At 37.5% G+C, this 26,789-nt stretch overlaps 5 protein-coding genes across 9 annotated transcripts; 2 read left to right on the top strand and 3 right to left on the bottom strand.

Moving 5' to 3' along the window:
• The first annotated feature begins 664 nt into the window (after positions 1-664).
• Positions 665-14,460, top strand: LOC145234508 (uncharacterized). 4 transcript variants are annotated; one of them, XR_013861292.1, is made up of 6 exons: positions 668-1,162; positions 1,892-2,164; positions 3,362-3,557; positions 3,916-4,074; positions 10,033-10,117; positions 14,392-14,460. XR_013861292.1 is itself a non-coding variant. In XM_080099235.1 (5 exons), exons 1-5 carry the CDS (start codon positions 891-893, stop codon positions 5,112-5,114), a joined length of 972 nt encoding a protein of 323 aa, XP_079955361.1. In that variant the 5' UTR covers positions 665-890; the 3' UTR covers positions 5,115-5,246. The 4 variants fall into 4 exon arrangements, 2 of the variants coding, with proteins under 2 accessions (XP_079955361.1, XP_079955357.1); XR_013861293.1 differs by lacking the exon at positions 14,392-14,460 and adding an exon at positions 12,258-12,404; XM_080099235.1 differs by lacking the exons at positions 10,033-10,117; positions 14,392-14,460 and adding an exon at positions 4,980-5,246 and having other exon boundaries at positions 665-1,162; positions 3,425-3,557.
• On the bottom strand, positions 5,262-7,058 carry LOC145234527 (uncharacterized). Its single transcript, XM_080099247.1, has 2 exons — positions 6,827-7,058; positions 5,262-6,168 (listed from the first exon to the last, which is right to left on the bottom strand). Exons 1-2 carry the CDS (start codon positions 6,951-6,953, stop codon positions 5,552-5,554), a joined length of 744 nt encoding a protein of 247 aa, XP_079955373.1. The 5' UTR covers positions 6,954-7,058; the 3' UTR covers positions 5,262-5,551.
• Positions 10,971-17,262, bottom strand: LOC145234497 (organic cation transporter protein-like). Its single transcript, XM_080099226.1, has 12 exons — positions 17,022-17,262; positions 16,620-16,705; positions 15,842-15,935; positions 15,572-15,741; positions 15,024-15,175; positions 14,386-14,554; positions 14,038-14,160; positions 13,303-13,473; positions 12,518-12,732; positions 12,275-12,383; positions 11,693-11,823; positions 10,971-11,276 (listed from the first exon to the last, which is right to left on the bottom strand). The coding sequence occupies exons 1-12, from the start codon at positions 17,187-17,189 to the stop codon at positions 11,155-11,157; spliced, it is 1,710 nt and encodes a 569-aa protein (XP_079955352.1). The 5' UTR covers positions 17,190-17,262; the 3' UTR covers positions 10,971-11,154.
• Positions 14,507-26,789, top strand: LOC145234537 (uncharacterized). Of its 2 annotated transcripts, XM_080099255.1 has the most exons (7): positions 14,507-14,573; positions 20,730-20,818; positions 21,797-21,899; positions 23,868-23,981; positions 24,313-24,454; positions 25,020-25,129; positions 25,938-26,786. In XM_080099255.1, exons 3-7 carry the CDS (start codon positions 21,842-21,844, stop codon positions 26,147-26,149), a joined length of 636 nt encoding a protein of 211 aa, XP_079955381.1. In that variant the 5' UTR covers positions 14,507-14,573; positions 20,730-20,818; positions 21,797-21,841; the 3' UTR covers positions 26,150-26,786. The 2 variants fall into 2 exon arrangements, with proteins under 2 accessions (XP_079955381.1, XP_079955387.1); XM_080099261.1 differs by lacking the exons at positions 14,507-14,573; positions 20,730-20,818; positions 21,797-21,899 and having other exon boundaries at positions 23,916-23,973; positions 25,938-26,789.
• LOC145211329 (uncharacterized) lies at positions 18,821-20,645 on the bottom strand. The gene is made up of 2 exons (XM_080080035.1): positions 20,026-20,645; positions 18,821-19,295 (listed from the first exon to the last, which is right to left on the bottom strand). The coding sequence occupies exons 1-2, from the start codon at positions 20,643-20,645 to the stop codon at positions 18,989-18,991; spliced, it is 927 nt and encodes a 308-aa protein (XP_079936161.1). The 3' UTR covers positions 18,821-18,988.

Here is a 26,789-nt window from a genome sequence, read left to right as displayed (position 1 = left end):
ATTAAACAGCGACTTTTGGTGGATGGTAATCGTATTTTTGGAATAAAAGCAGCAGACCCATCTAAAGCAAAGTGAGAGCTGTTGGCTGGCTACATTTCTCACAAAATAATTTGCCATTAATATTGTTAATGATATTTAAATAACAAACATTAAAGGCATTTATTGCAATAACCGTGGTCAAACTTTGGTTGGAACAGCATTTAAACTTAAAGAATACGTTTGAACAATTTCGTGGACAATTGAAACGTTTGAGATTACAGTTCCATTGATTCACTACCTTTGTTTTTTCGCATTTCCCTGTTTTAGTTAAGGCAAAAATTGGAAACAGTCCTATTGAAAAGTCTCGACAATTTGGCAATGCCTGGAAGACGCAAAGCGCACGAGACGTTATTTGCTCAGAGGCAAAACACGTTTCCTATAAATCTTGTTGCAATTAGCAGATTCCATTCGGCAAAAAATACATAGGGCTGCTGTACATTTTACGCTAGTACTACAGTAAGAGTAGAAATATCAGTTTTAAAGAGCAATAACTTGTTTTCTTCAGATCAGATTACTGTAAACAACTTCAAACAAGTTTATTTGGGCACATTTCGTCAGTGCTTGAGTAAATTTAGGCCAAATTTGCACAGAAATTCATTACAAAGCGCAGAACTGAAGTGGCAAAAGTGGATTTTTGCAATCTTTCAGCCTTTGCTGTATGACATAATTTTAGAGACTGTGACGTAACAATTACAAACCTGACATAACAAATTGAAGCAGGTTTTATTGACTGTGAATAATTTAAAGCCTTGTTATAAGTGGAACTAAACTGTGACAAATGATTGCTCAAGACGACTTTTAAAATGGAATCAAGGGCTGCAAAAGAAAGAAAACTCGCACCGTAAAAAAACATGCTGCTCCCGAAACAAATTGCAGCATCTTATCATTATTACCTACTGGTTTTACTGCGTCGTGCTGTGGGCTGTGTCCGTTTTCTGCCTGCTTTTTTATCTGGTTGGTTTCTCATCGGTTTAAGGCTGCTTTTCTTCAGTCTGCTTGGTTTTGCAGCTTGGGTTCGAAACTTTTCTGACAATTTGTTTGCTTGCTGGTTTCTGCTTGCGTTGGGTGTTTGCTTCCTGTTGCAAAAAAGTATCTGTGGCAGAGAATGCACCCTACAAGAAAGGTAGGCTGTTTCTTAACATTTTAACCGGTCAATTTTTTTCAAGTTAAATACCCCAACCACACAAATTAGTAGATTTACGAATGTTAAGACCTTGTAAGACTTGCAATGTCATTGTACCTTATGTGTTGTGCTTGCTTTTTAGTTTTTGCCAGTGATGCACCGAAGTTTGGGTTGGCCGAAACATTTCGACCGAATACGCTGTTTTTTGATGTTTCGGTTTCGGCCCGAACTTTTTTAAAAATTCAGCCGAAACCGAACTTTATGATTGCATGGAATTAATGCCCAAACTATCATTTTCGCCAATACAAAACGTCATAAATTAACTGATTTTGTGTCTATTAAATACGAGCCACGTTGTCTGCAAAGTATGACAAGTTTAGTAAAGCTTCCGCATTGTGAAAGTGTTTTTGATTTGTCATAATTCATTTCACTCGCATCAACGACACAAGGTTCAGTTGAAAACATCCATAGAAACGGGAATTTTAGGTTCGGCCTGATTCGGCCGAAGTTATTCGGCCTCGTGGCCGAATATTCGGTTTCGGCCCGAACTTTTTTAGGCGAGTTCGGTGCATCACCAGTTTTTACTACAAATATTGCTTGTAAACTTCATCCTAACTTTAGGCAAATTAGTTTTTATTGTGAGATTTTGAAAAAAGGGCATCATCTTTTTAACCGGTTGTTTTGTGCCAATTAAAGTTAAACACGAATTGATGTATGTTTCTTTTCCAGATGTGATGAATGTTCTGGCAGCGAAATTTTACGTAAAGAAATCGAAACGCAACGTCTCATCTGTCGGACTTTAGACCATGTAAAAGCCGCATTGGAAACTAAAAGTTTAGTTGAATACCAAGCTAAAAGTTTAATTGAATGCGAAAAAAGTGAAGAAAACGCAACAAATCTGCTCGCAAAGTATGAAGACAAATCAGAAAGCCCAACTGAAAAACATCTGATGTCAAAAAAAGATAGAGGAATTATTGATGAAGGATTAGCAGAACATGAACTGTAAGTAAAAATGTATTTTCTGAACGTTTGTAAGTTATTTTATGCTTGTCCCCAAGGACAAAACAATAAACATTTTTTGTGAACATATAAAAGACTGGTTATACAACAGTTCCACCGTACTGGTACGCATATTAAATGTTGATTAAACGGTCATTTTTGAATCGTTGCCATTTGCAGATAATATCAAAATTGTCTGAAACTTGAATTTAAGTTGTTTAAAACATGATTTCATCACAGTGTCCCTGTCTCAAAATAGTGCTCAAAAAAGTTTATGACGTCACTGCTTAATAATGCGTGCTTACTATGCAAAAGGAGGGTTACGCGCATAGGCGCCGAGTGGGCGGTGGCGGGGTGGGTTTGTAAGACACGGTGGCGGCCACCGTGGATATTTTGATTTGTTTGTAGCGGTATAGTATGAAACATCGTAAAATCTGAAAAAAATTGACAATTTTGCTCTTAAACAAGCATGCTGGCATAAAAGCAACAAAACGCGTGGAAACTGCAACGTGTTTTGGTTAGAGCTTTGTTTATGACGTCAAACAAATTGTTGGCAGTGAATGTATGACCATTATTATGTACAATGTGATCGTACTGTAATGCAGGGGTGTGCAACCTAATGCCAAATGCGGCCCGTCGATTAAGGGCGTGCGGCCCGCGGAGACTCAGGAAAATTTCTAATTGGCATACGAGTTCAATTATTCTACATTTTTGAGCATATTAATGCGCCCGGTGCTATTTTTCTGCGATCTTGCAATATGTGGCTAGAATCAAATGCTACTTATACTTGTAGTTAAAGCATTTGGGTAAACCCAACAAAGTAAAATCACCTTGTGTTATATAAAGGTGCGGCCCGCGATCTAATCTTGGCAATTGTATTGGGTCCCACAGTGAAAAAAGGTTGCACACCCCTGCTGTAATGAATGGGTGATACAAGAGCAACAATTTGATGAAACTTTTTCAAAACGTTGCTAAACCAATAAAACGTTAAAGCAAACTGTTTTAACTGAATATTATTCAAAAAATGTTTTTTTTTTAAAGAATTTAACGAATGTTACATTCCATTGAAAGTTTCTTGGGCTTTGAGTACGCTCTACGTAACGAGGTACGTGGTACGGTCAGCGCAATACGTACCGTACCGTACTGCCATCCTTGCATACAAGGTCTGTCAGTTATGTTTTAAATTCATTTTTTGTCCAGCATTGCGCAATATAATCAAGAAATAGAGAAAATCCGCATCGATTACGCCTCTCATTTGGGCAGATTACAAAGCAAGTCAACCGAGGCAAGATGCTTGGCAAGTAACAAAACTCACTTGGAGGCGCTGTTGAGCTCCGCACAAGAAAACGTCGCAATTCTGGAAAAGGAAAATGGGATGTTAAAAGCCACAATTGAGGTAAATGAAATTTGGGTTCTATTATTTTACTAATTTTTCTATTATTTACAGTATTAAAATCACACCCTATGTGGGTTAAGGGCTGAATTTAAATGTAAAAGTAATGAATGTAGAAAGTAATTGACTATGCAGTAAAATGGTACGCGGGTACAGCGGCAGTCGAATCACAAGCACCGTTGCCTGGCTCGTATCCTGCACATGTCAGATTCGTGGTAGAGATGGCCAGATTGACCAGTAATTATTTCATGAGTGTGCCGTGATCGCTAGTCTGCATAGACGCTTCAAGGCCGACCCAAGTTATGAATTTATGTTTAGCCTGAGAAAGTGCTGTATTTTTAGTTAACTAGTATTTTTTTAGATAATGATAAAACAGCGAAAGGAGATGATTGAAAAACACACGGCATCAGTAAAGCGTGTCAAACAGCTCTCTTCGGAAAACGACTCACTCTCCTCCAAACTGCTCCTCCAGGAGCAGAGCAGAGGAGACGAGTTGAGGAAGGATGGGGAATTAAAAAAGGTAAAGCGGTGTTTTATCTCTTCTACAAATTTATGGAAAAACACAATACATCTAACTTATGGTTTAAGATACAGAACTGATTAGTGTATTTTTGCGACATACTTATTTATTACTTTTTTTGGTCCCAACGGGTCCGGATTAACCGAGGTATACTGTATTTCTAATATTTCAGCCATTGCAACATTTTTCTCTCCATACTTTTCCAGTTTTGTTTTTTCAAACTCCATACATTTCCAGTTTTGTCTTTTCAAACGCAACAGAATATCCAACTTTTATTACATTTTCGAAATCAGAAAGCAAAAATGAAAAAAAATACCAGGGAGTCGAACCGGAACTGAACCCGAACCCGCGAACCGGTTTGAGCGGTTAATTTCTTTAAACCCGAACCGAACCCGAACCGCTAATTACGATTTTCTAAAAACCCGAACCTGGGTTGAACCCCATATTTTGTTTGGTGTTGGACCCGAACCGGAACCGAACCATTAAAAAATGCAGTCTGTTTTATACTTAGCGATTTAAAAAAAAAACAGCGCACTGAAGAATACGCGACATAACACTTATAGGGCGTGTCAAAAATAACAGTGTACGGGCAAAATTATTTTGGAGTTTGATAAGGCCAGGTATGTGATGGGTAGAATTAAATTGAAACGAAAAAAATTTGAACCGGTTTAAAAACCGCAAACCGGTTCGGACCGGATAATTTGTCCGAACCGGAACAAAACCCGAACCCGAAAATATACATTTTTAAAAACCGGAACCGAACCCGAACCCTTAAAAATAAAACCAAGTGAACCCGAACCGAACCTGAACCCATATGACAAGCGGTTCGACTCCCTATTTTTAAAATACCCACACAATAGATAGACACAATATCGCTTTTAATCCGGTACACTGTGATAATTTAGTTGACAGAAAGAATGCAGAACTCACTACTCACGGCCAAAGGACATTTAACTCGTGTTGGGGGAGTGCTAAGCAGCGACATCAAGCGGCAGCCGAGAAAGAGGGGCAGAGCACAGGAAAGTTTATCAACCACGTGACTTTCAGATTCGATTAGTAAGCGAAATAAAGATGACGCAGCAGAAAGGCAGATGTTTTTCTCAGGACGGGTCAAGAGAAATGCCAGAAAAAATACAGAAAACGAGTTCTTAAAAAAGTGTACCGCAAAATTTGTGATGCGAAACCAAAAAAACGTATTTCGTTGCTTAAATCTAAATGTTTTGCCAACCATATTCAAGTATCTGTTTTTGATTAAAAAAAATTTACACACCCAATAAAACTTGGCAGAAAGTTTTACGTTCACAGTTAAGCTTAAACTCCCTTAACGTATGAATGACACATGAATTGTCGAAACGTTGTTATATACAAATGGCTTCGTGTGTTTTTGCCAGAATTTTGTAATCCGTTAATTGTGTCTTAATTTTTTTTTAAATGCGAAACAGCTTTGAAAATTTTTAAACGTTTCTACCAAACGGCGTCAAAACACTTTATAGGCGGGTGACAGCTTGTTGGTTGTCGTGGTTACAGCAACCGATTCTTTCGGATAATTATCACACAAAGATTCACTCAAACGTACGTAGCGCGCGTCACACATCGGCCAAACCCGCGCCGGTGACGTTTTGTTGACGTCAGGGTCCTCTGACGTAGCGTTCTGCGCTCTGGCGTCATCAGACGCGACCGAGGTGTCAGATCGCGCAAGGGCAGCGAGGTACGCATCTTTTTGCTGAGTCACGAATGGTGACGGTTCAGTTTGAGTTTGGTCACGTGGTCCAGGAATGGTTGTCGCAGCTTTGGGTTGCCTCAAGACAATTTTTTGTCGCCTGTCGCCCGGGTTGACTGTCGCGCGTCGCATGTCGCTTTGTCGTTGCACTTTACCGTTCAAACTGTCGGAGAAGGTAGTGACGTCAACGTTACGTAATAGGTCATGCATGACTGCGGTTTTTCGTTTTTGTTTCTCGAGGAAGAGTTTTCGCTGCCACTGACACTGAAGAATGAAGTTGAGTCGTTGTTTCGACATATCGTAGAGTTTCGAATCGAGCATCTTTTGTTCTGTGATGTTCTTAGAAGGTTGTGACGAAACGCGAGAAGCTCCCGCTGTGAAAAACAATGAAAAAGGTTTAAAAATCTTTTGTGGATGTAAATGTGTGTTTGCTGGTGCGAAAAGAGAAGACTTAAAAATATTGCCTTTTTAAGCCCATTGGGTAATTTTGTATAAAATTGGAGAAAGCGCTTAATTTTACCTAAATTTTTCCACAGCGTACCCCTCGTATCGTTTTTTGATGATTTAAAATTTAATCGTTTTTTTTTCTTTCACCAACAGTTGCTTCACCCCATAAGTTAAGTTAAGTTTATTTTGCTTGTTGAATGAACACGTAGCGACACAATTGCACTAAAACAATAACCAAGCCGGAAAAAGCTTAGCAACCTTAAGACGTTATTGGCGCAAAACAGTGGAGGGCACAATTGGTGGATAATGACTGAACGTGCTACAGCTACAGTATTATTAAGCGTTATGTGACGGGCGCTCAGTAAGTTTGGCGCACTGTAATTATAACACGAATGGGGGAGAAATGTTGGTGGGACCAGTCGTAAGGGCCGAAGAGCTACCACCCGTGCTAGGCAAAGAGAGTGGTGTTCGAAGTTACATGTCAAGCAATTGACTACAGGTATATACGAAAAAAAAAAAAAAACGTGCAGAAAATGAAATCCAAACTTTAAGGTTGCAAAAAAGTTATTTTGCCACGAGTTTTACCTTTAACCGTCTCCGCTCTGGTCTCAGCAATCCAACCCTCAATTTCAGCTTGTGCTTCTTGTCTTCTTCCCCTTATAAACCGGTTGCTTCCCGACCTAGCCGGTTTTGTCTCCATGGCAACAAGCATCAGATGTTCAGATTCTTAGAAACAGTCCGCACACGTTTGCAAAACCTCAAAGTAGATTGTACTTAAGCTTGCAATAACGTGGCTTACGTATAACGGTAACCCATGTGTTACTGATAAAAAAACAAGAAGTAATCATATTATTATTTTACTCCGCATATACTCAGTGTCAGCGTTGTAAGTGGCCCTGAAATTGTGGCCAAAACCCGAAATACAAGCGCTAACACGACATAAAAAAATGAGTCTCGATTTTAGCCCAAAAGTTGATGAAATTTGGCACAAAAGTGAGTTTTATTAAAACTCCGGCAAAAGCCGTTTTCTGAATCCGCGACTATACCCCACTTCATTCAATAATATTCGTCAGCACCATTTCTGTTTCGTATTTTTTAGGTCCGCGAAAAAAAATCCAGATTTCAAATTAAAACTGCTTACAACCAAGTGGTAAAAGGTGTATAGGATACGCTAAAACTCGAACTATGACACTGCAGTCTTGTAATAGCTGGTGATCTGCTAAAACAGATTAGGCCTGCAAAAGTTAAATTATCAGCGCGTAACAAATTGGAGTAAGAATACGCAAAAACAGTGATGGCATTGCTAAGGCAAATTTGGCAAAGAGTCTGACGTTTTATGAAGCAAAGTTTATTAACTATGCAGAATACCAGCGAATCATTTGCCACTAAACACCACTAATTCAAAGTATACTCTCGCAATGTAATGTTATCCAAAAAACTCCGCCATCACACGATGCCCAGTGTAATACGAAATAGGAGAATTTTATGTGACTGATGTGTGTATATTTTTGGTTTCAGGGCTTAAGTTATTCTGGTAATAGAGTAACACTGCCTAGCCCTACTCGCTTATTCTCAATACATATACGGGTGTCAATTAATCGTTTTCTTTTTGTTTGCTCCCTGACAATTCAAAGTTGACTCGACTGGGCGTAAAGTTGAAAAAGGTTTCAAATTCGTTTACTCGGTGTCAGTTGAGGTTTTGGTCACTTGAAATTCGCCGCTTGATATCTGCAACTGTTAAACTAAATGCTTTTAATAATACAGTGTCGTAGAATCAAGTACAAACGAACCAGTCCAGATAACAATTTTTCTTTCTTAATATAAGCTAATACACATATAGTATATTTTGCCATTTCCATTTCTCTGTTTATAGCTTCAATACCAAGTAGCACTTTATGTAGACTTTTATTAAGCCTAATGCCCCAGCTGTCCCCGAAATAAACAAACATCTAATTTAATATTTAACCTGTTTTTGTTTTTGTTGTTTCATAACTTACCTCAAATGACCAGATAAACCTTTTGCCCCATACAAGAGGCCTTTGTTTCTCTGCCAAACCAACAATGGTTTCTGCTCAATAAAGACACACGCCGAAATTAAAGTAAATGCTATTTGAACAATGTAAGACATTGTATAGCTACAAATACCGGTTATCAAATAGAACTTTGTGCTAATTTGTTTTCACGTACAGTCAAGTAAATGATGACAACACGATTATTGTTGGACAAATTTTCGTTGATACGCCAAGTTGTGGGAGGAAAAACTGATAATTTTTTACATTTTTTTACCTTAAATCTGGCAATGTAACATTTTTACAAGTTTTCTTTACATTTTTTCTGACAATGTAACACAATAATGAAAGAACAAGATTAAAGTTAATGTTTTGTTAATCCCATTCTATATCTTTTCTGTCTTTATTCTGACAATATTCCAACAATAGCATGAAAAAACACTTTGGTAACTGCTTCAATATATGTTCTCTATATCCTGAGACGGTAACTTATAAAACGCGAAAGTAACTCTTTCTGTGGTTTCCTTCCGTACTACAACGCTTCTGCCTTTCACCTGGCAATGTACGAACAACACTAACGCAAACCACTTCAAAGAAAGATTAATTTCAGCATCGTGTGATCCGAACCCTTTCAAGTGAATATTATCCCACCCGGAGAAGGCCTCCAGCCTCATAATCCACTTCTAAAGTATTCGACTCGTTCATTTTCAGCAACAACACACAACCAGTGATTGTGGCAGTGTTTAAACGCGCTTGGAACGTGTTCGTCTCGTAACACAATCAGCACGTTCCAAATCGGACCTGTTCCTTTGTGACGTATCAATTACCCGGGCGCGCTGTGACGTAATAATCGTACAAGCTTCGGTTTTGCGCGCGCTTATGTTTAAATGTTTGCAGTCTAAACAGTGATAATGGAATATTACCCCTATGTTATGCTCCGAGAACTCAGTGACCTTCTGTTTTGTAGCAGTTTGTCTACTGGGCTAAGGTCAGGACACGGTAGACAAGCAGTGCCGGATTAAGGGTCTGCTGGCCTGTAGGCACATTTTATAAGTGGCCCGAAAATCAGGGTTGCCAACTAAAAAAATAGAATTATCAGTGTTGCCAAATCATTGTCACAAAGATCGTTGTTGCAACTATAACTCAGGGTAGGCCTACCGTGCAAAAACTTGGTCATATGCCTAACTAAATAACAACTTTGCGCGTTTTTGCGATTGAAAACGCGTTAACTAGTTTTTGGAGGTCAATCTCACAAGGTAGATCGTTTTCAATACACAAAATAATTATTTTGAAAACATGACTAAATTTCTAATGATTTTAAAGTGGCCTGGATTTTTGACTGGCCTGTAGGCACGTGCCTACTTTGCCTAATGGTTAATCCGGCACTGTAGACAAGGATACATAACCACAGTCTGGAATGTCACCGATTAAATTCCCTTTTATATTGCTTTGCAAACAAAACACTGGACAAATCTAAGCAAGATATTTAACTTTTTTCTCCAAACAGGCTCACACATTTCGTGAATTTTTATCTTGGGAGATTTTTGTTTCAAAGTTTACAGACCATTAACAGCAACAGAACTGAATTTGGCAAGAAAATAGTTTTTTTCTAATGATTACCGCCAAAAAGTATAAACGGAAACAACTTTTTTTTATAAGTTCAATAATACTAGTAAATTGGTTTTTTTATATTTACCAAGCCGGAAACTTTGCAAGTTTGAGAGAATTAATTGTACGCATCATCTGTTAGACTTAGTGACAGTATTCAATTTTTGAATACAGGAATTTCTTATTTGAGGGTACGAATGCACCGTAGTGGTACGAAGCACAAAAGCAGGACGTAAAGGCTGGCTCTCATTGCGGACAAGTAAGGTTATTTGTGATTAAAAATTTTATCGAATAACATACCTAAAACACACTGAATACGAAAGAATGTTGTCAATTTCAGTTTAGAATTTTACGTCAATTACTGAGACTCGATTTACTTCTGTCAGTTATTGTAGAGTAGTGGTTCTCAAACTTTTTCATTATTTTTTTAAAACGGTCCCTTCCCATTATTTTGAGGGCTCGCGGTCCTTAAGCCCGAATGTGTATTTGAGAAAAAACGAAAGTTGATTGTAGGATTTCAGCTAGTTATGCAAAATTCCGCATAACAATGATGCAAAGACAGTGTGTGACATCACAGACAAGACAAAAACAACAACATTACGATTGTGCGCGAACAATTTCATTTTTGTTAATTGTCATGCAACAAAGGCTATTGTTTAGCAAATGGAGACAGTCGATTCTCAATTCTATTTTGATTTAAACTTATTCAGTGGACAAACTGACGCCATATAAGATTACAAAAGTGCTTTAACCGTTTCATGGTCCCCCCAAAATTGCCCCACGGACCCCTAAAGGACCGCGGACCCCTGTTTGAAAACCGCTGAATGTAGAGCAGGGGTGGCCAACCTTCTACATACCATTCGCCAACTTTTTAACATACTGTGTTGGATGCGACATAAGTGTCTCGTACCCCACCTTCTATGACTACTTCTTGTGTATAGAGAGAAAGAGAAAGAAACAACTTTCGCATGAGAAGGATAGTAATAGGAAATAAGAACTATCAAGTAAAAAATAACTCTGATAAACTATATATACATATAATTAATAGGGCTGGCTTACTTTATTTATTTATTAGTTTATTAATTTGATTTTCATGATTATCAAAAGAAGGAAATGCGCCCTTTCTAATCATGCAATGCGCCACGTTTGGCGCATGCGCCATAGGTTGGCCACCACTGATGTAGAGTGTAGTCAAAGGGCACGGATAACTTTGTTAAAAGCTTGGTAACAACTAAAAAACGGGCTATGGCCACTGGTCTAATGGGTTAAAAATGATCGTTTGTTTGATAATAATAATTATGTCTTCACACAAAGCTTTGTCAGCGGACCGGGGTTGTCCCTAATGTAGGAATCGGCTTCTTCCATGGTTTCACACATTTTTACTTTTCGTGTATCCGGCAGCAGAAGAATTAGTAGACCTAAAAAATAATACGTGCTTCATTGCAGTTATAAAGCGCTTTTCTTATGAGTATTTGCTAAACTTTTTATTTGTTGGACAAAGTTTAGAAATTAATGCTTATCCTTTTCCCAAATGTAACTGCCCAATAAATAACATTTGCAGAAAAAATATTTAATTTGTGTACACTGTTAGCACCCAAACATAAAAACCCATTCTTTTTGCAGTTTTTCGCTGTTTAGTCAGGACGCAGTAGGTCTTTTAATTCCCGAATCCCAAACTGCACTATCAACCATTGGCCTACCTCATTCCCTTTCAAAAAATCACTTTTCCCCAATTGTATGTTTTAAATCAAATTGCGTAGAGTTACAAATCTTTCCCCCCCCCCCAAACAAATGAAAATTCGTCCCAAAAATTTTTTTTTCGAAATATTATTACCTGCTAGAAATGTAATCAACCCGAACATTATATTGGGAAGGGTCGGGTATAACACCTCAGTCATCGCTATAGCGGGAGCCACTATTGCACCAACCCTGGCAATAGAGCTGCCATAATTTGATGCAGTTGACCTGTGAAGATTATTGAATAGCTTACTTGAAAGTGAAACATTGCGAAAATATATTATTTTATTAGCGTAAACACCCCAAACTTTTAGACAAAATGTGATAGACAAGTTTGCAACACAAACAACCTCATGTTTTGATGTCTACTAGAGTCGACATGAAAATGCACACCCAAGCGTTTTAAAATACTAAAACATTTCCAGAAATGAAAAACAAAAATAATGAGTTATTTAAAAAAAAATCAGAACTGTATGTTGTGATTAGTTTTTTTGTGTTTTTAGATTCTCGTGTTCAAATGCGTCATTACCATTCATAAAAAAAACTATTTGTCAAAATTTCCCTATATGAATGCAATATCTAATTTTAAAAGGAAAATTATACTTAGAGCCAGTAGTGGTACACTTTGTTATTTTTGTATGTTAAATATGTTGTGTTTTAAGTCCTTCACCTGAATTACCTGATAACTGTCGGATAAAGTTCAATGGTGAAAAGAAACAAAGTTGAAAACGGGATCATTGAAAAGAGTCTACCGAACAGAAACATTGTCACTTGAAGACCAGTGTTCTCTGCAATAGAATGCAGCAGTTGACGTTAAAATTTAGGCAGAAATTTTTAGTCCCTTCCCAAAACTAAAACCTTCAAGAAACATAGCTGACAAAAAGGTCACGTGATAGCACTGACCAATCACGTTCAATCTTACCGACTGGTATAAAGTACATGGGGATGCAAAAAGCGCCAACGAGGATAAAACTGGAGGAAATCACAAGTCTTCTCCCAAGTTTTTCGCAACAGAAGATTGCAAGGGGATACGCCGGGATTGCCATCGAAGCCATAATCAACGTTGTGACGTAAATATTCCCACCTACACTGGCTACGTTTAAGGTGAGACCGTAGAAGGCACAAGAGGTGGCGAACCTGAGAAAGAAATATCAGCATTTGTTTGTGAATTTAGATCAGCCAATAGGTACATAGTTGCAGTAATTTTAGTTTTTGATCTTATCCGAATAAATTTGAATATACAAGCCCAAGTTAGATCCGAAACCTTAGATTAGTCTACATAGAGCGCCAACTTGGTCGTCCGACATGTCTACGGATATACGGGAAAGGCGGTGGGCAGTGGGCTGTTGCACAACAAAACAGTACACATCCTGTAGCACGTAAAAGTGCAAATAAAATAAAATTACGTAGTAAATATGATAACGTTTTTTTGTTTGTCCGACAACTCTAAAACAAAAGCATGACTTGACCTATAAGCTTATAGCAACATCAACTAAAAAAACGTTCAATAGGACAATTAATATTTACCATCAAAAAAGAATTGGCGTAGCTTTACTTAATGAGACCCAATCAACAAAATATCTTGGGTTGATCAATGTTTTGTTCTGTGGAAGTCTCTTCTTTACTCCGTTTGTATTTAATGCCCAGTCATGCTTAAATAGCACCCACCAATAATGGCATAAAATATTTTTTGTTTACCAGATTTACCAGGCATATGTAAGCACGATGGTTGCTTTGCGCAAATGTGGAACGCTCAAAGTGTCAAGCATTCCCAGATTTTCCACTTTACGTTCCGTTGCGTTAATCCTGTTTCCATGGTGATCTTGCAACAAAGAATGCTCAACTTGTATTGGCGAGACGATCAATTCTTCACAGAATCTGGGCAAAAACAAAGCAAGAATTTATATTTTATTTAGATTTTAAGTCACTATTACTCATTTCGATCAAGGTTTAACAGACAGTACACAGATTACAGCCGTGCAGAAAAAAGACGGTTACAGCCGTGCAGACACTACTTCTTAAAAAAGTGGCTAATGAGGTACTGATGCCCAATGCTGTTTTTTAAACATATAAGCTTAAAAAATAGGACTTATCAGAGTATTAAACTTATAGGTACTTAAAACTTTTGCGACTGTTCGTTTATTAGTTGTAAGAAAGGAATTATAGGTGATTCTTACTGCCTGCAAGTAAGCTTACGTTACATATCAAGAGCAAAATAAGCTTCTTGCAAGCCCCTGAAATTTATGGAATATTCTGTTGTTTTATTTTTGTGTGAGTTTTTTTTAATGCATTGTAGTTTCACCCTAAATCATAATAAAACGTCACACTGTAAGGCGATTTTTAACAAAGTATTGGATTAAGTTAGTTAGTAAGACATGTCTTTATAGATTGTGACCCTGTGGTCAAAGAGACTACGAACACAACTTTAAACAGCACTGTCACCTGTTTACTATATCCTGAGCTTCTGGGTCGCAATTATTTCTCTCCATTATTTTTTGAAGCGTTTCTATAGCTTGGGTTTCTTTGCCGCGAGAGATTAGCCATCGAGGCGACTCGTTCAAAAGCCTGGAAATTTAGTGCTTGCTAAAATATTTTCGAAACACTGAAACCACAAAATGCATCGAAACATATTAATTTTCTTAAAACTTTTTATGGAAAAAGAAATCACGCAATAAAGCCCATGTTTTTATTTTAAAATGTATGCCTGACTACTGTTTGATTTAGTCATCAATACCTTTTTGTTTATTTTTCTAATCTAGTGTTTTTATATTTCTAACATTTTATTCTCACCACCAGAGGGCAATGCAGAGAGCATATAATGCCGTGAGCACCAACTGCAATGTGATCCAATCTCGTACCAGATAAGCGATGGGAACCAGAAGCATGTTTCCCACAGAAAAACCAAAACTCCCGACAAGGACAACCATGGAACGTCTGTTGGCCATAGCCGTTTCTGAAACTTGAAAAAGATAAAACGGGTTTGTTAACAACAGTAAGGTGCATTTTATATATTTTTGGGATAAATGGTTGTTTTTTGGTCAAAATTAAGTGCTTAGGGGCTAAAACCGACAACACGCTGTTAATTTTTGCGAGTCTAAGTGCAACAACGTAATTTGAAACACATAGTTTATTTCGTTTTTATTCTATTTTAAAGCTTTATAGAGCCGCAAAACGTTGGATGAAATAAAAAAAACATTTTCCACTTTCATGTGAACGAAATGTGCTTCTAAAAATGAACTAAATAGCCATACTATATAACAAACCCAAGAAAAGTAACCACTATATTAACATATTTTTGTTATACTATACGATCCACCTATTACTTGTTAGTTTGCGTTTAAAAGCAGCACTTTTAACTAAATCACGACCAAAAAACGTAAGAAAACGTAAAAACTTTGTCCCCATTGTCACAAATTTAAAAACAGTACCTAGCACATAAACTGTTGGTCCATGAAAACAAAAAAATCCCACCAACCCCCTCAGAGTGACGTAGGCAACGAATGATTTGACAAAGGCAATGGCTACTGACACGACGAGGGCGCACAAGGTCATGAGAAGGACAATATTCTTTCTTCCAAACCTAAATTGGAAACAAAAAAAAATTCGCATTGAAATGGTAATATATAAATGCAATTCAATTATGCAAATCGCAAATAACAAACTCTAAAATGCATTCTGTATGACGTCACAGAACATACAGAACGTGTATTTTTCAATTAAAACTATTAATTCAAATGCCTTTATCACAATACATTACTATGACGTCACATACCGTACATTACGTCACACCTGGCAACAGCGTGAAAGCAACGCCACGAAAAAAAATTGTTTTCCTTTCCAAAAACAAGCAAATTTTATTTCTTACAGTACAACAATTTTATGACGCCACTTATAGAAAAAACATTCTAACGTCATTTTTATCACAAACCAAAACTAAAAGTACAACATTTAAAAAGTGCAACACAAAAATTATTACCTGTCCGATGCTTTGCCGAAAATGATGCCTGAAAAAAACACACCGGCCATAAAAACCGACTGCAGCAAGTATTTGTACGACGCCCGGTCGCACACCATGTTAAAATCCTCAACTGTTGAAGTCAAAACCGTCCCGTCGCTTGTAAACGCGTGCTCATCACATTTATCGGTCTGTGTTGAAGCGCAATATTTGCAAAAGTTCAGAATCACACATTTTAATGATGTGGAACGTTTTTAGGCAGTCATTTTTTATGACGTGTATTTAATTTACCTTTAAGTAAGGGATTTGTGAAGAAGACGCGTTACCAAGTAACAGGCAAATGTCAGTGTTGTTGGAATCTATCCAGTGATCGGTGTAGTTGTAGCTAAAAATATAAAACAACAAATTTGGTTTAATCGCATTATTTTTTATTACGGATTCGAATCCGACTGCTTAAAGCGACACAGCGCTATATTTGTTTTTCTCCTTGACAATAATGTTAGACAGTTCAAATACTTATATTTAATGGTCAGACTTAAAACAAAATTGCGATAATTTTTGACCTGTATTTATTAATAAAGGTGTTAAATTATAATAGAATATACATTACGTGGATTTTACTCAAATGTTTCTGGGTAAAATTTTTGAAACAAGCCTACACTAAAAATCAGCAAAGTAAAACCAATGGACGATAAAATCCTTGGTAAAACAGAATCAGTCGGTTTAAAAAGGAATATATGTTTCGCCTATGTGGCATCATTAGTTCCTGTAATCGAAATACAAATCGGTATAAAAATGAGTGCTAAAACAAACATGCTAAAATGAATAAAATAAACTAAACTCATAGCAGCAAAACAGTATAACAAAGAAACACAGGGGATGCTGTTACCAGAATTTACGTGCCCTGTACCGCTGTTTGCTGCGTTTATTTTTTACTTTATTTGCTGTACATGTTGGCTGTAGACATTGCCTTTTCTTTCTTTGATGGTTTTGATCTATTACTAAAGTTGTTATTTTGATCTAAAAATCAGCATTTCTTTCTTTGAATGAATTCACTTTTGTGACTTACTATTTGCATTGATCTAAACCGTTTTTGTTTGTATTGAATGGTACAATCATCTGGCTGTATGTTTCATTCCAATTTTCACCGCATTCCTGCATAAGAATGCATCATCATGATTACGTCACCGCATAATCTGACGTCATCGTGCAATAAATCTTCTGAACACTTGTCAACTTCATTACGTCAGCACAAAATTTTGTACTATGGTTTTATCAAATAAACCATGTTTAGGCTTTCTTAATTTTCAAAATTTACAACCGCCCTAAAAACCCATAAAAAAGCTGTACCACAAAAACTAATGAAAACGCAATAATTTTAAGTTTTCCATCGTTTTTACTATAACATACGTTAATTTTTTGTCGAAAAACCTAACTTACTTTTATTAAACTTATTTTGCTCAAATCATACCTTTTGAATTTGCTGAAGCTTTTTGCATTCGTAAGGCATTCGGTAGGTTGTGAAGATCGATGACAACACATGCATTGAAGTGAGGACCATAAGCGCCGATGCTATTAACATGTTTGTGATTTGGTATCGGCCCCAACCGATGTGAGGAAGGAGATCTTCAAAATTCATGCTCAGAGTAACAGTTGACAGTAACAAAAAACAGTTGTGTTCGATCTGTTTATGTTAAACCTAGTTTAAGAGACCGTTGTTCTGTAAATCACACATTTTAAAGCGGTATTTCGCGGCCTTGTGTTAAAAGGTTCACCATGCAGAATATATACATTATGTTCAAACTGGCATAAACGTACTAATATACGGGTATTCAGTGGTGTGATTCGGCCGGTTCGCACCGGTTCTATAGAACCGTCTCACGAAATTTCATGAGATCAGCTAACCGGTTAGCATTACCGGTTACTGTCAATGGACTTTGAAAAATATGACTTTTGTGATAGAACCGGATGGCATAAAATTTGAATCCCACCACTGCGGGTATTATTAACTGCTTTCACATCTAGGTAGGAGCACCCTACTGCAACTAAACAAACCTGTACATCACTAAATCTTCGCTACATTGACTGTTCCAAAATATAACTTTTTAGGATATATCTATATATTCAAATAAAAACATAAAATACTAAATATACTTTGGCCCATAAAGTGTGCCTTGACTTTTTAAGCTTAGCAATTTCAATTTTAGCAACGTTGCCGCAATAGGTTATTAAAGATACTTAATTAAACCACCTATTACTAAAACGCATTGAGTTATCCTTCAAATCGCCCTTGCCTGATACTACATTAAGAACTACTAACTTATGTTCACGGGCAATTTAGCACTGCATGTCCGATTTTAAACTGTGTTCATAAGACCTCAGCACGCTTGCTTTGCACCCTCAAAACAAGAGAAAGTTGTTTGCTAACTGTTGCATAAATCGCCCGCTTCCGAACTAAACCATGTTAAAAGCTGTGAAATGTTGATTTAACGTTGTTTCAACCCACCAACCGTTTTTAACTTAAATTTCAAAGCAAAAATAGATCTGGTCGGATTTTCTATACCCATTATAAATTTACTATTGTGCCCTTCTTCATTAAAACGCATTGAATCTATTAGTCAGTTGAATGTATAATATTGGGGTTAAAAAGTTGCCTTGACCAGATTTCCACTAGCTTGCGAATTGGTACTGAATTGAGCAGTGTAATTTGAAGCCAACGTGGTTAATGCTTAACAGCATTAAATACTATATATAAGTGCGCAATATTATGCCACAAAAACCGTTTAGCAATTATAAGGCCAATGGCAAAACAAAGGGAAAAGTGGCTAAAATAACAAACAAAATTATACCGGATTACTTGACAGCAGCTCTTTAAGTGCATTTACGGTTTCGTTAGGATTTCACAATTTCTTATGTACAGAAACCTGGTGATATAGCCAAAACCCTAATTTTTTTTAGTTCTAAATTTAAAATTTAGACTAATTTAGACGAGTCAAGTAGTGTAGGACACATGTCCAAAATAACTTTTTATATAAATATGAATCGGCATTCGGCAACAGGCTTTCAAATCCTGACAAAGCGGTTGGTGAAAAATAAATCCGAACAATTAATTTATTTCATAGTTCGTTTGTGATAAAAAACGAAATAAACACACGTTTAAATTAAACATATTATTAAATAAACGGAAAAGCCACGTAAAGCAATTCTAAAATCGCTAACGTTCTTACGAAAAAAGAAACAACAACAAAACCCACTTGTTGCAACCTGAAATCAAAAGACAGCCAGGGGTACAACAAGATGACGTCACGCGTTTGTGACGTAGCTAACGTGATGATTTGGCCAGTGTAAAAAAGGAAAATGCAAATTATGTTTTTAAGTCTCCAAAAATGATCCCTGAAAAAGTGGCACGTCACAAAATCCAATCACCGCTATGTTTGTTTACACCGAGTCAGGCGCAGTCACGTGATCGTCCGTGTCTGTGTGCTGCAGTTCGACATAAGTGAGAGAGGGAGGACCGTCGTCGGGGTAGATTACATCCGGGACCATCCAGTCGGCTTCGAATGGATGCAAATTCACCGGTGATGACGACACGGCCTTCGTCATGGCTGCTTTGGGCAGGGGGGCTGCCGGGCGCACTGGACGACTAGATACGGTTGTCATATATGGGGATGGTTCGGTTTCGGCATCTTCGTAAACTTGAAAGCTGCTTGTTGTTCCTCCGGTTGACCTTCGTTGTGTTGCTATGCTGCGAAGTATGAGTATAAAGCAGTGATTCTCAAACGCGGCTCTTAGGGCCGCATGCGGCTCCCAACTACTTATTTTACCAGACCTCAGAAAACCACCAAATATTGCTATATTAGCTTTCAAGGTAATAATCTTTAGTGATTTTCTCAAGGTTTCGTTTTTTTGCGCCTCCCTACACACTTAAACTACCATTTTACCCCGACAATCAAAACGTTTGAGAACCACTGGTATAAAGGCTTAACAATTGTTTTTTATTAGTTTTTTACAACAATCGTTGCCTACTATGATTGTACTAACCACGCGGTAAGGGTCGACATTGTTTAAATAGGAGGGCCTAATAACATAACTTCATTGAATTTCGCTAGATTTGAGCAATTTTCAGTCTTTGTTTAGTTTTTCTGATCATAAATTGACAAAGGCTGGGAACTTAATTGGTATGGTATGGCTTGTGCAAACGGTCGTTGAGATACTAATTGTAATTTCAACGCAAAATTGCTGTACAACCGGAGAGTTGTAGTTGCCGTACTTAAATCGCTTTGTATTCTTGGCAAAAAGTTTGATTTGGGTTTTAAAATTCATTTCAAACACGTCAACAATCAATTCACATTTATTGTAAAATTATTCATATTTTTGCTTTTTAAACCAAATAAATAAAAGTTCTGCAACAAAACAATAAAATAAAGCGTACCGAAGTAGAATAAGATAACAAATAACCAAGAAAAATAACTTACTAGCAGTAATCGTGTTCATAGTTGGCAGTATCTGTCGTTTGGTGTACAGTTGCATTGTCCATACACTGGTCAATCCTGTTTTCGATTTCCAAAGGTCTTGCTGATGGTTTTACTCCGTTCTTTTCTTTCCGTCGCCTTGCGTACGCATAAAACAGCACAACAAGCAACACCAGAACAGCCCCCACCCCAATCAGGGCATAAACTAATCCGTTTACACTATTTTCGTTTGCACCAGCAGTTGTCCCTAGGCCTTGAGGCAGATTTGAGGCCGTTACTTCTACGTTTGTGACGCCATTTTGAGTGTTTGTTGACGTCACAGACGCTGGTCTTTGACAAATGTATCTCAGTGCCGAGTTGCAATCTTTTTTAGCCTCGGTATATGGTGAAGTCGTTGTAAAACAGGTACAGGTGCTGCTTGTTTGACCTGGCAATGTTACCCAGTAGGGGTTGCTAGTTCGGCAGCAGGTAATAAGCTGGTTTCTAATAGCTGCGCTGCTCACTAATGCTAAACGACCACCAGGCTGTTTTTGACAGTCGCTTGCTGCATCAAAAAATGGTTTATGTACGTCTCCACTGAAAATGTACTCTATGCCGGAATAAATACAGCTTTGACACGACATTTTCCTACACAACAACCTAGCTTTAATCAATATTCGGAAAAAAACAAGAAATGATAAAAGTTTGCTTATTTTTTTGTTTTCTAGGCTGCCCTAAACCAAGCAAGTATAATTTATTGCAGTACACCTGCAAAAACTGACATGAAATCAGGATTTCACAACAAAACAAGAGCTAGGTAAGTGTAACAGACAGTAAAATGTAAACAGTATTATGCCTGTTGTATGCAGATCCACATTCTTTTGAGGGTGGATAACATTTGAATTTTATTTCTTGTTATTGTGACGTCGTTGTTACGCACAATTCAGTGTTTGTACGTAATTACTTCAAAAAATTGCCGCAACATGAAGTAGTATGTAATAGTTAAATTTACAAATACGAATTGCCACATTATTAAAATGTTGGGTTTAATTAGATACGAAATCTTTAACTGTTTAAATAATAAGGTTAAGTAAAAACATTAACGCAACTTCAACTTAATACACAAATATTTAGGCATCTATAGACAGTAGTCAGTACTAAATTCCTTGGATCAAAAAACATTTTAAATAATGTCGTTCCCATAACCTATATATACATCCTCGTTATGAATGAATCTAACTTCCTCATGTGCCCTAGCATTCACTTCTCACATGATTTTACTTATTTCAATGCAATTCGGAAGCTAATAGAAAAAGTACCACAACACACCGCTTGACCCAAAGTGAACTAATGTGCCTCTATTCATATCTGCTCTGACGTCACTTTAACCTGCAGTGACGTCATAATCAATTGTGTAGTATCGCAGTGTTTTTGATTGGGGATTTTGACAGGAAATTTGGGTATTTACGTGACAGGTCAATTAAATGACTTAATTTTGATATACTGTTACTTTAAACCTATTTGTGGTCCTGCCTAATCGCATTGCCGTCATTTTATAAGCCCCATATTTGACCCCTCCAATAATGCCTCAGATATAGTAAAAAATGAGGAAATTAGAAGACGCAAGCCCCTTTAAAGTTATATTTGATGAGTTTTTTGTCGGTTTGCTTCTTAAAACATAAAATGTAATTATATATGTTCCTGCATTGTTTCGTAAAACTCGTCTCTGTTACGTAATAAATACATTAAAGTATAACAAAAAGGAGTAAAATCTGCGACTTCTTGTTTTCTTTAGCGGTAGGCCGCTTGTTTTCCATCAAGCAAAGCTTTATGAACAACAATGTCGACTCCAATTCCTCGTATTGCTGAAACTGAAAACATTACTTGGCCAGCAGACGGTAAAGTAATTTTTAGTTATTTGTTTGATTAAAATTTAAGTTTTAGTTATTATTTCAATGTATTTGGCACCATACAATCTGAATTTTAGACAGTGTGTTTTTGTGCACAGCACATCTTTAATACTTATTTGGGCTGATTGGAATGAATAGTCTGAAAATACGAAACAAAATTTTAAATCAGCGGTTCTTAACCTTTTTTGTCCACGCCCCCCTAAGATGTTTGTCCGACACTTCACGCCCCCTTAGAAACAGGCAAAAACGGCTGTTTTTTCAAACACTTGCAGCAATGGAACTGCTAGAAGTCTCCCTTGTCTATGTTGTAAACCAGGGGTCACCAAATTAAGGACCGGCGGCAGTGGCGTAGGCAGCCAAAAATTTTGGGAGGGGCCAAATAATTTGTTGTCTAATACAACTTATTGCTAACGCTCGGCTTGCTTTTACCAAACACGTGACTTGCCAAACTGTGGTTCGACGGGACGGCCAAACGCTTTATTAATTTATTCCATGTGTACATAAATCAAAAAAGCATGGATTTCGGCTTATAACTTGGTGACAAAAGTCATTTTTGGTCGTTAATATATTCCTTTGATAGTTGAGAGACGAACCACAATGATGAGGGACGAAACTACACTAAATTAAAGTTTATCATGTAGGCTACAACTTTGAAAATTTGGGAGGGGCCATGGCCCCTTTGGCCCCTCCCTGGCTACGCCACTGACCGGCGCAGAGTTGCAAGCGGGCCCGAAATCTGAGCCCGAACCCGGCCCGAACCCGAAAGTATAAGCCCGAAGCCCGACCCGAACCCGAAACGTTTTTGAGAAGCCCGTTTAGGCCCGAAATTTTGATTGACAGGTCTATCCACGAAAGCCTTGCAACAAAGTATGAGAAAGAAAAAAAGAGAAAAGACAACAAACACAATGAACAATAGTAGACAATGGGGTAAACAATACGTTTTAGACCAGGGTGGGCATTCGATCAAAGCGAGAGAATTGTTACTAAAAAATGACGGAAACGGAACGTAAAGTCAGGCCCGTTTTGAGCCCGTTTTCTGACAAATACCTAAGCCCGAACCCGGCCCGAACCCGGCCCGAACCCGAACCCGGCCCGAAAAGCCCCGCCCGACTTGCAACTCTGGACCGGCGGCATTAAAGATTGTGCAAACATTCAAATACATTTCAGTGATAATTTTACCTGGTCTAACAGGATTACAAGGTATAAGTATGATCTAAAAGCGGTTTGTTAAGTCACATACAAAAGCAAAGACTAGTAATTGTGTGCGAACAATTGCTTTCTGTGTTCCTTGTGATAGAATAAAGATGCATTAGTTGGTAGATGAGACACTTTTATATTTTTCATAATTTTACAATTAAACAGCGGCATAATCTGAATACAAATAAGATCGTGGGAAGACATCAACCCTTTACGGCAGGGGTCGGCAACCCCTGGCACTCGTGCCAAGGTTGGCACGCGAGGTGGTTTCCGTGGCACGCCAACCGATTTGCGTGACTCTGCTTACTCTTTATTATTAATATTTGTTGGCACGGACCAGTATTGTTTGGAAATACGTTGGCACGCGAGGTCATTAACACATGGAAATAACAAGAAAATTGGCACGCGTCGCCTAAAAGGTTGCCGACGCCTGCTTTACGGTGTCGTCAAAATAACCTCGCGAGTGCCAGTTTGGAAGAGGCTGCGTCAGGGCTTGTAACCCATGCAGCTCTCGAGCGTGATTATTAAAATGATCCGGCCCGCAGTTAAAAAAATTGGTGACCCCTGTTCGAAACTGACAAACTAAAAACTTTGCCACGTATGTCATTACTCAAAATTTGTGTTACGTCAAAAGGTATTGCTTTATAATATTCGTTTCTGTTTAAATGTCGTTTGCTCGCAAACAATGCACTACACTTGCGTGCCTCCCTGGTTAAGAACCACTGTTTTAAATGTTAAATTAATGTCACATATTTGCAGCTGTTTTATGTGGCAAAGAAGTGACCTGTGAGAACTTTGACTGGTGTTGCTACTATGACGATGATAATGGCTTCTGCAGTAACACAAAGCATTACGAAAATTGCTGGTACCAAGGTTGTACAATGGAATAATTACCTTTAAGCAAAATATTTGACTTTTTCGATTCGGGGAAATTGTTTTTTTTTGTATATGCAATAAGTCTCCAACTAGGTAACTGTTTGGTTATACTTAGTGGAGGGATTCAGCTGGTTCGCACCGGTTCTATAGTCTCACGACCGTCTCACGAAATTTTATGAAATCAGCGAACTGGTTAACATTCCTGGTTATTGTCTATGGACTTTTTGTAACAGAACCGGCTGAAAAATAAGACTTTTGTGATAGAACCGGCTGACAGAAAATTTGAATTCCACCACTGGTTGTAGTCACAAGAAATTTATATTTCTAGGTGAAATATGTGGAAGAGAAAATGAATGTGAATCTCACGATTATTGTTGTTACTTTACCGAAGACGCTGGCTTCTGCAGTGACGAAAAACATTACGAACATTGCTATGAACAAGGAGACAATATTTGGGACAAGTCCTGGATGTAAGTCTCAATAGTTCGTCACTCAGTTTAAACTATTGTAACAATATACATTGTTTGTTTAGCCTTTATTTTCAGCACTTTTGCAAACCATAATAATAAATATTTGTATCATTTGTCTGCTGTGGTGAAGCTCAAAATTTTTGCAGCCGGTTCTATTGCAAAGGTCATATTTTTCAGCCGGTTCTGTTACAAAAAATCCATTGACAGTAACCGGTAATGCTAACGGGTTCGCTGATCTCATAAAATTTCGTGAGACGGTTCTATAGAACCGGTGCAAACCGACTGAATCCCACCACTGTTTGTATGGTACATTTTGTCGCATAAACTTTATATGTCCCTTTTGTCAGGATCACTTTTTGTTGGTATTTGGTCTTCTGTGCAAAAAAACTAAAAGAATTTTTCTTGGCATTAAGTTAGACGTGCTCAATCTGAGCAAATGTTTACTTTGATTCAAATCACATATTATATCTCTATGTATAATAATGCAGGCTATTAATAAGTCTGATTTAAATTATATATTTTTGTTGTCTTGAAGCAATGGCAATTCGCTTTATTTTGTCATTAGATACAACGTGTTGATCGGTGTCCTTGTTGGTGTTAGTGTCATCTTTTCCATGATCTGCAAGTATTACATGTTAAAGAAAAAGCGACAAAATATGCAGCAAGTGCAAGGAGGTAAGGAAAAACGGTTTACAACATGTTACCTCTGTATGTTTCAAAAAAAGTCACAAACTCAAATGTCGATTTAGTCTTTTGTGATCGTTTGCCAGGAATGCGCGAAAGTGCCGCTCTTATTACTCAAAGTTATGCAGTTTTAGACTTTTTAGTTCTCCAAGGGAAAATGCTTACAGCCTTCGTGATTTTTTTATACGGCAATTGCAACTGCTTGCAAACATTTAATGGTCTTTTAATACTGATTCGTATTGTGACTTCATTTTGTTTTTCGTAATGTCATCAACACAAACGTTTTTTTTTTGCTTTTAAAAAACTCAAGTATTTGCAATTCCTTTGCGCCCCTGGTATAACCTATTAAAGGGGTTCGAACTTTTTGAACAAACTTCGAAAAAGTTTAAATCAACTAGATTTGTCATCTTTATATACGTACATGTCATTGTTAGAAAATAGCTTTTAAAATTCGTTTTTCTGCAAGTGTTTATATTTCCGAACACCTAAAACCAGTGGTGGGATTTAAACTTTTTGTCAGTCGGTTCAAATCACAAAAGTCATATTTTTCAGCCGGTTTTGTTACAAAAAGTCCACTGACAGTATCCAGTAATGCTTACCGGTTCGCTGATCTCATAAAATTTCGTGAGTCAGTTCTATAGAACCGGTGCGAACCTGTTGAATACCACCACTGAACGCACATGTCATTGTTAGAAATTTGCTTTTTAAATTCGTTTTTTTGCTAGTGTTATCATTTCAGAACACCTAAAACTATTGCATCAAATCATAAAGTTGCATAACTATACTTCAAATACAATAGGTGTTCCCGGTACTTTCCCAGTGCCCCCTCCACCACCAGGGATTTACCCCGAAGGTACTCCCCCTCCCCCACCATTTCAGGGGTACAACCAGGGTCCAGGAGCCCCACCGCCGCCCCCTCCGGGCTTCTACCAGGGCTCAATGCCCCCACCCCCGCCAGGAAGTTACCCCCAAACACAGTCAGCCTTCCAACAGCAATACGGGTTTAACTAAACCGAATGAGAGCTGCGTTTTTGTCCGAAAAAGAAATTACTAAAGTTCATTTGAATTTAGTGTAATAAACATTTTGGTTTTAGAAATTTTGATTTATTTTTCTGCAAAATGGCAACGAAACTATGCATGACAATAATCTAAATGATATTTTTTATTCATTCTGCTGTTTCGCCTTTTATGATCAAGGTCACATGATTCTGCTGAATATGATACACATAAGGAAATTTTGTTCATGCATTGTTTCGTAAAACTTTTCTCTGTGACGTAATAAACAAAAACAAGTTTAATGAAGAAAGAAGCTAAACTTGCCTTTTTCTGGTTTCTTTTGCGCGGTGGGCCGCTTATGTGTTGCGTCAAGCAAAGGACTTTGATCAAAAATGTCGACTACGAGTCCTCGTGATGTTGAAACTGAAAACATCACTTTACCAGCAGACGGTAAAATAGTTTTTGGTCATTGGTTTGATTACAAAAAAACTCGTTTAATCCGGATTCGGTTAATCCGGATCTTCGCCTAATTCGAACAAACAGGTCCGGATTAACCGAAGTTTACAGTATTTTAGTTTATTTTAAATGTTAACTTAATATCACACATTTGCAGCTGTTTTATGTAGCAAAGAAGTCACCTGTGAAAATTTTGACT

Source organism: Phallusia mammillata, chromosome 1, assembly GCF_965637545.1.
Source record: "Phallusia mammillata chromosome 1, kaPhaMamm4.hap1.1, whole genome shotgun sequence".
NCBI classification, from domain to species: domain Eukaryota; kingdom Metazoa; phylum Chordata; class Ascidiacea; order Phlebobranchia; family Ascidiidae; genus Phallusia; species Phallusia mammillata.
The sequence above is the reverse complement of the archived record's forward strand: the minus strand, read 5'-3'. Positions and strand labels throughout refer to the sequence as shown.

Bases quoted from the DNA above. Each gene is read 5' to 3' on its own strand.
- LOC145234537 (XM_080099255.1), top strand. From the start codon at position 21,842: ATGTCGACTCCAATTCCTCGTATTGCTGAAACTGAAAACATTACTTGG. The intron at 21,900-23,867 runs GTAAAGTAATTT...ACATATTTGCAG, and splicing joins CATTACTTGGCCAGCAGACG to CTGTTTTATGTGGCAAAGAA. The intron at 24,455-25,019 runs GTAAGTCTCAAT...TTTTGTCATTAG, and splicing joins ATTTGGGACAAGTCCTGGAT to ATACAACGTGTTGATCGGTG.
- LOC145211329 (XM_080080035.1), bottom strand. From the start codon at position 20,645: ATGTCGTGTCAAAGCTGTATTTATTCCGGCATAGAGTACATTTTCAGT. The intron at 19,296-20,025 runs GTAAGTTATTTT...CATACTTCGCAG, and splicing joins TATGAACACGATTACTGCTA to CATAGCAACACAACGAAGGT.
- LOC145234527 (XM_080099247.1), bottom strand. From the start codon at position 6,953: ATGCTTGTTGCCATGGAGACAAAACCGGCTAGGTCGGGAAGCAACCGG. The intron at 6,169-6,826 runs GTAAAACTCGTG...TGTTTTTCACAG, and splicing joins CAGAGCGGAGACGGTTAAAG to CGGGAGCTTCTCGCGTTTCG.
- LOC145234508 (XM_080099231.1), top strand. From the start codon at position 891: ATGCTGCTCCCGAAACAAATTGCAGCATCTTATCATTATTACCTACTG. The intron at 3,558-3,915 runs GTAAATGAAATT...GTATTTTTTTAG, and splicing joins TGTTAAAAGCCACAATTGAG to ATAATGATAAAACAGCGAAA. The intron at 4,075-4,979 runs GTAAAGCGGTGT...GTGATAATTTAG, and splicing joins AGGATGGGGAATTAAAAAAG to TTGACAGAAAGAATGCAGAA.
- LOC145234497 (XM_080099226.1), bottom strand. From the start codon at position 17,189: ATGAATTTTGAAGATCTCCTTCCTCACATCGGTTGGGGCCGATACCAA. The intron at 14,161-14,385 runs GTGAGAATAAAA...CTAAATTTCCAG, and splicing joins CTCTGCATTGCCCTCTGGTG to GCTTTTGAACGAGTCGCCTC. The intron at 11,824-12,274 runs GTAATTCAGGTG...TAATCTTCACAG, and splicing joins CTTTATCCGACAGTTATCAG to GTCAACTGCATCAAATTATG.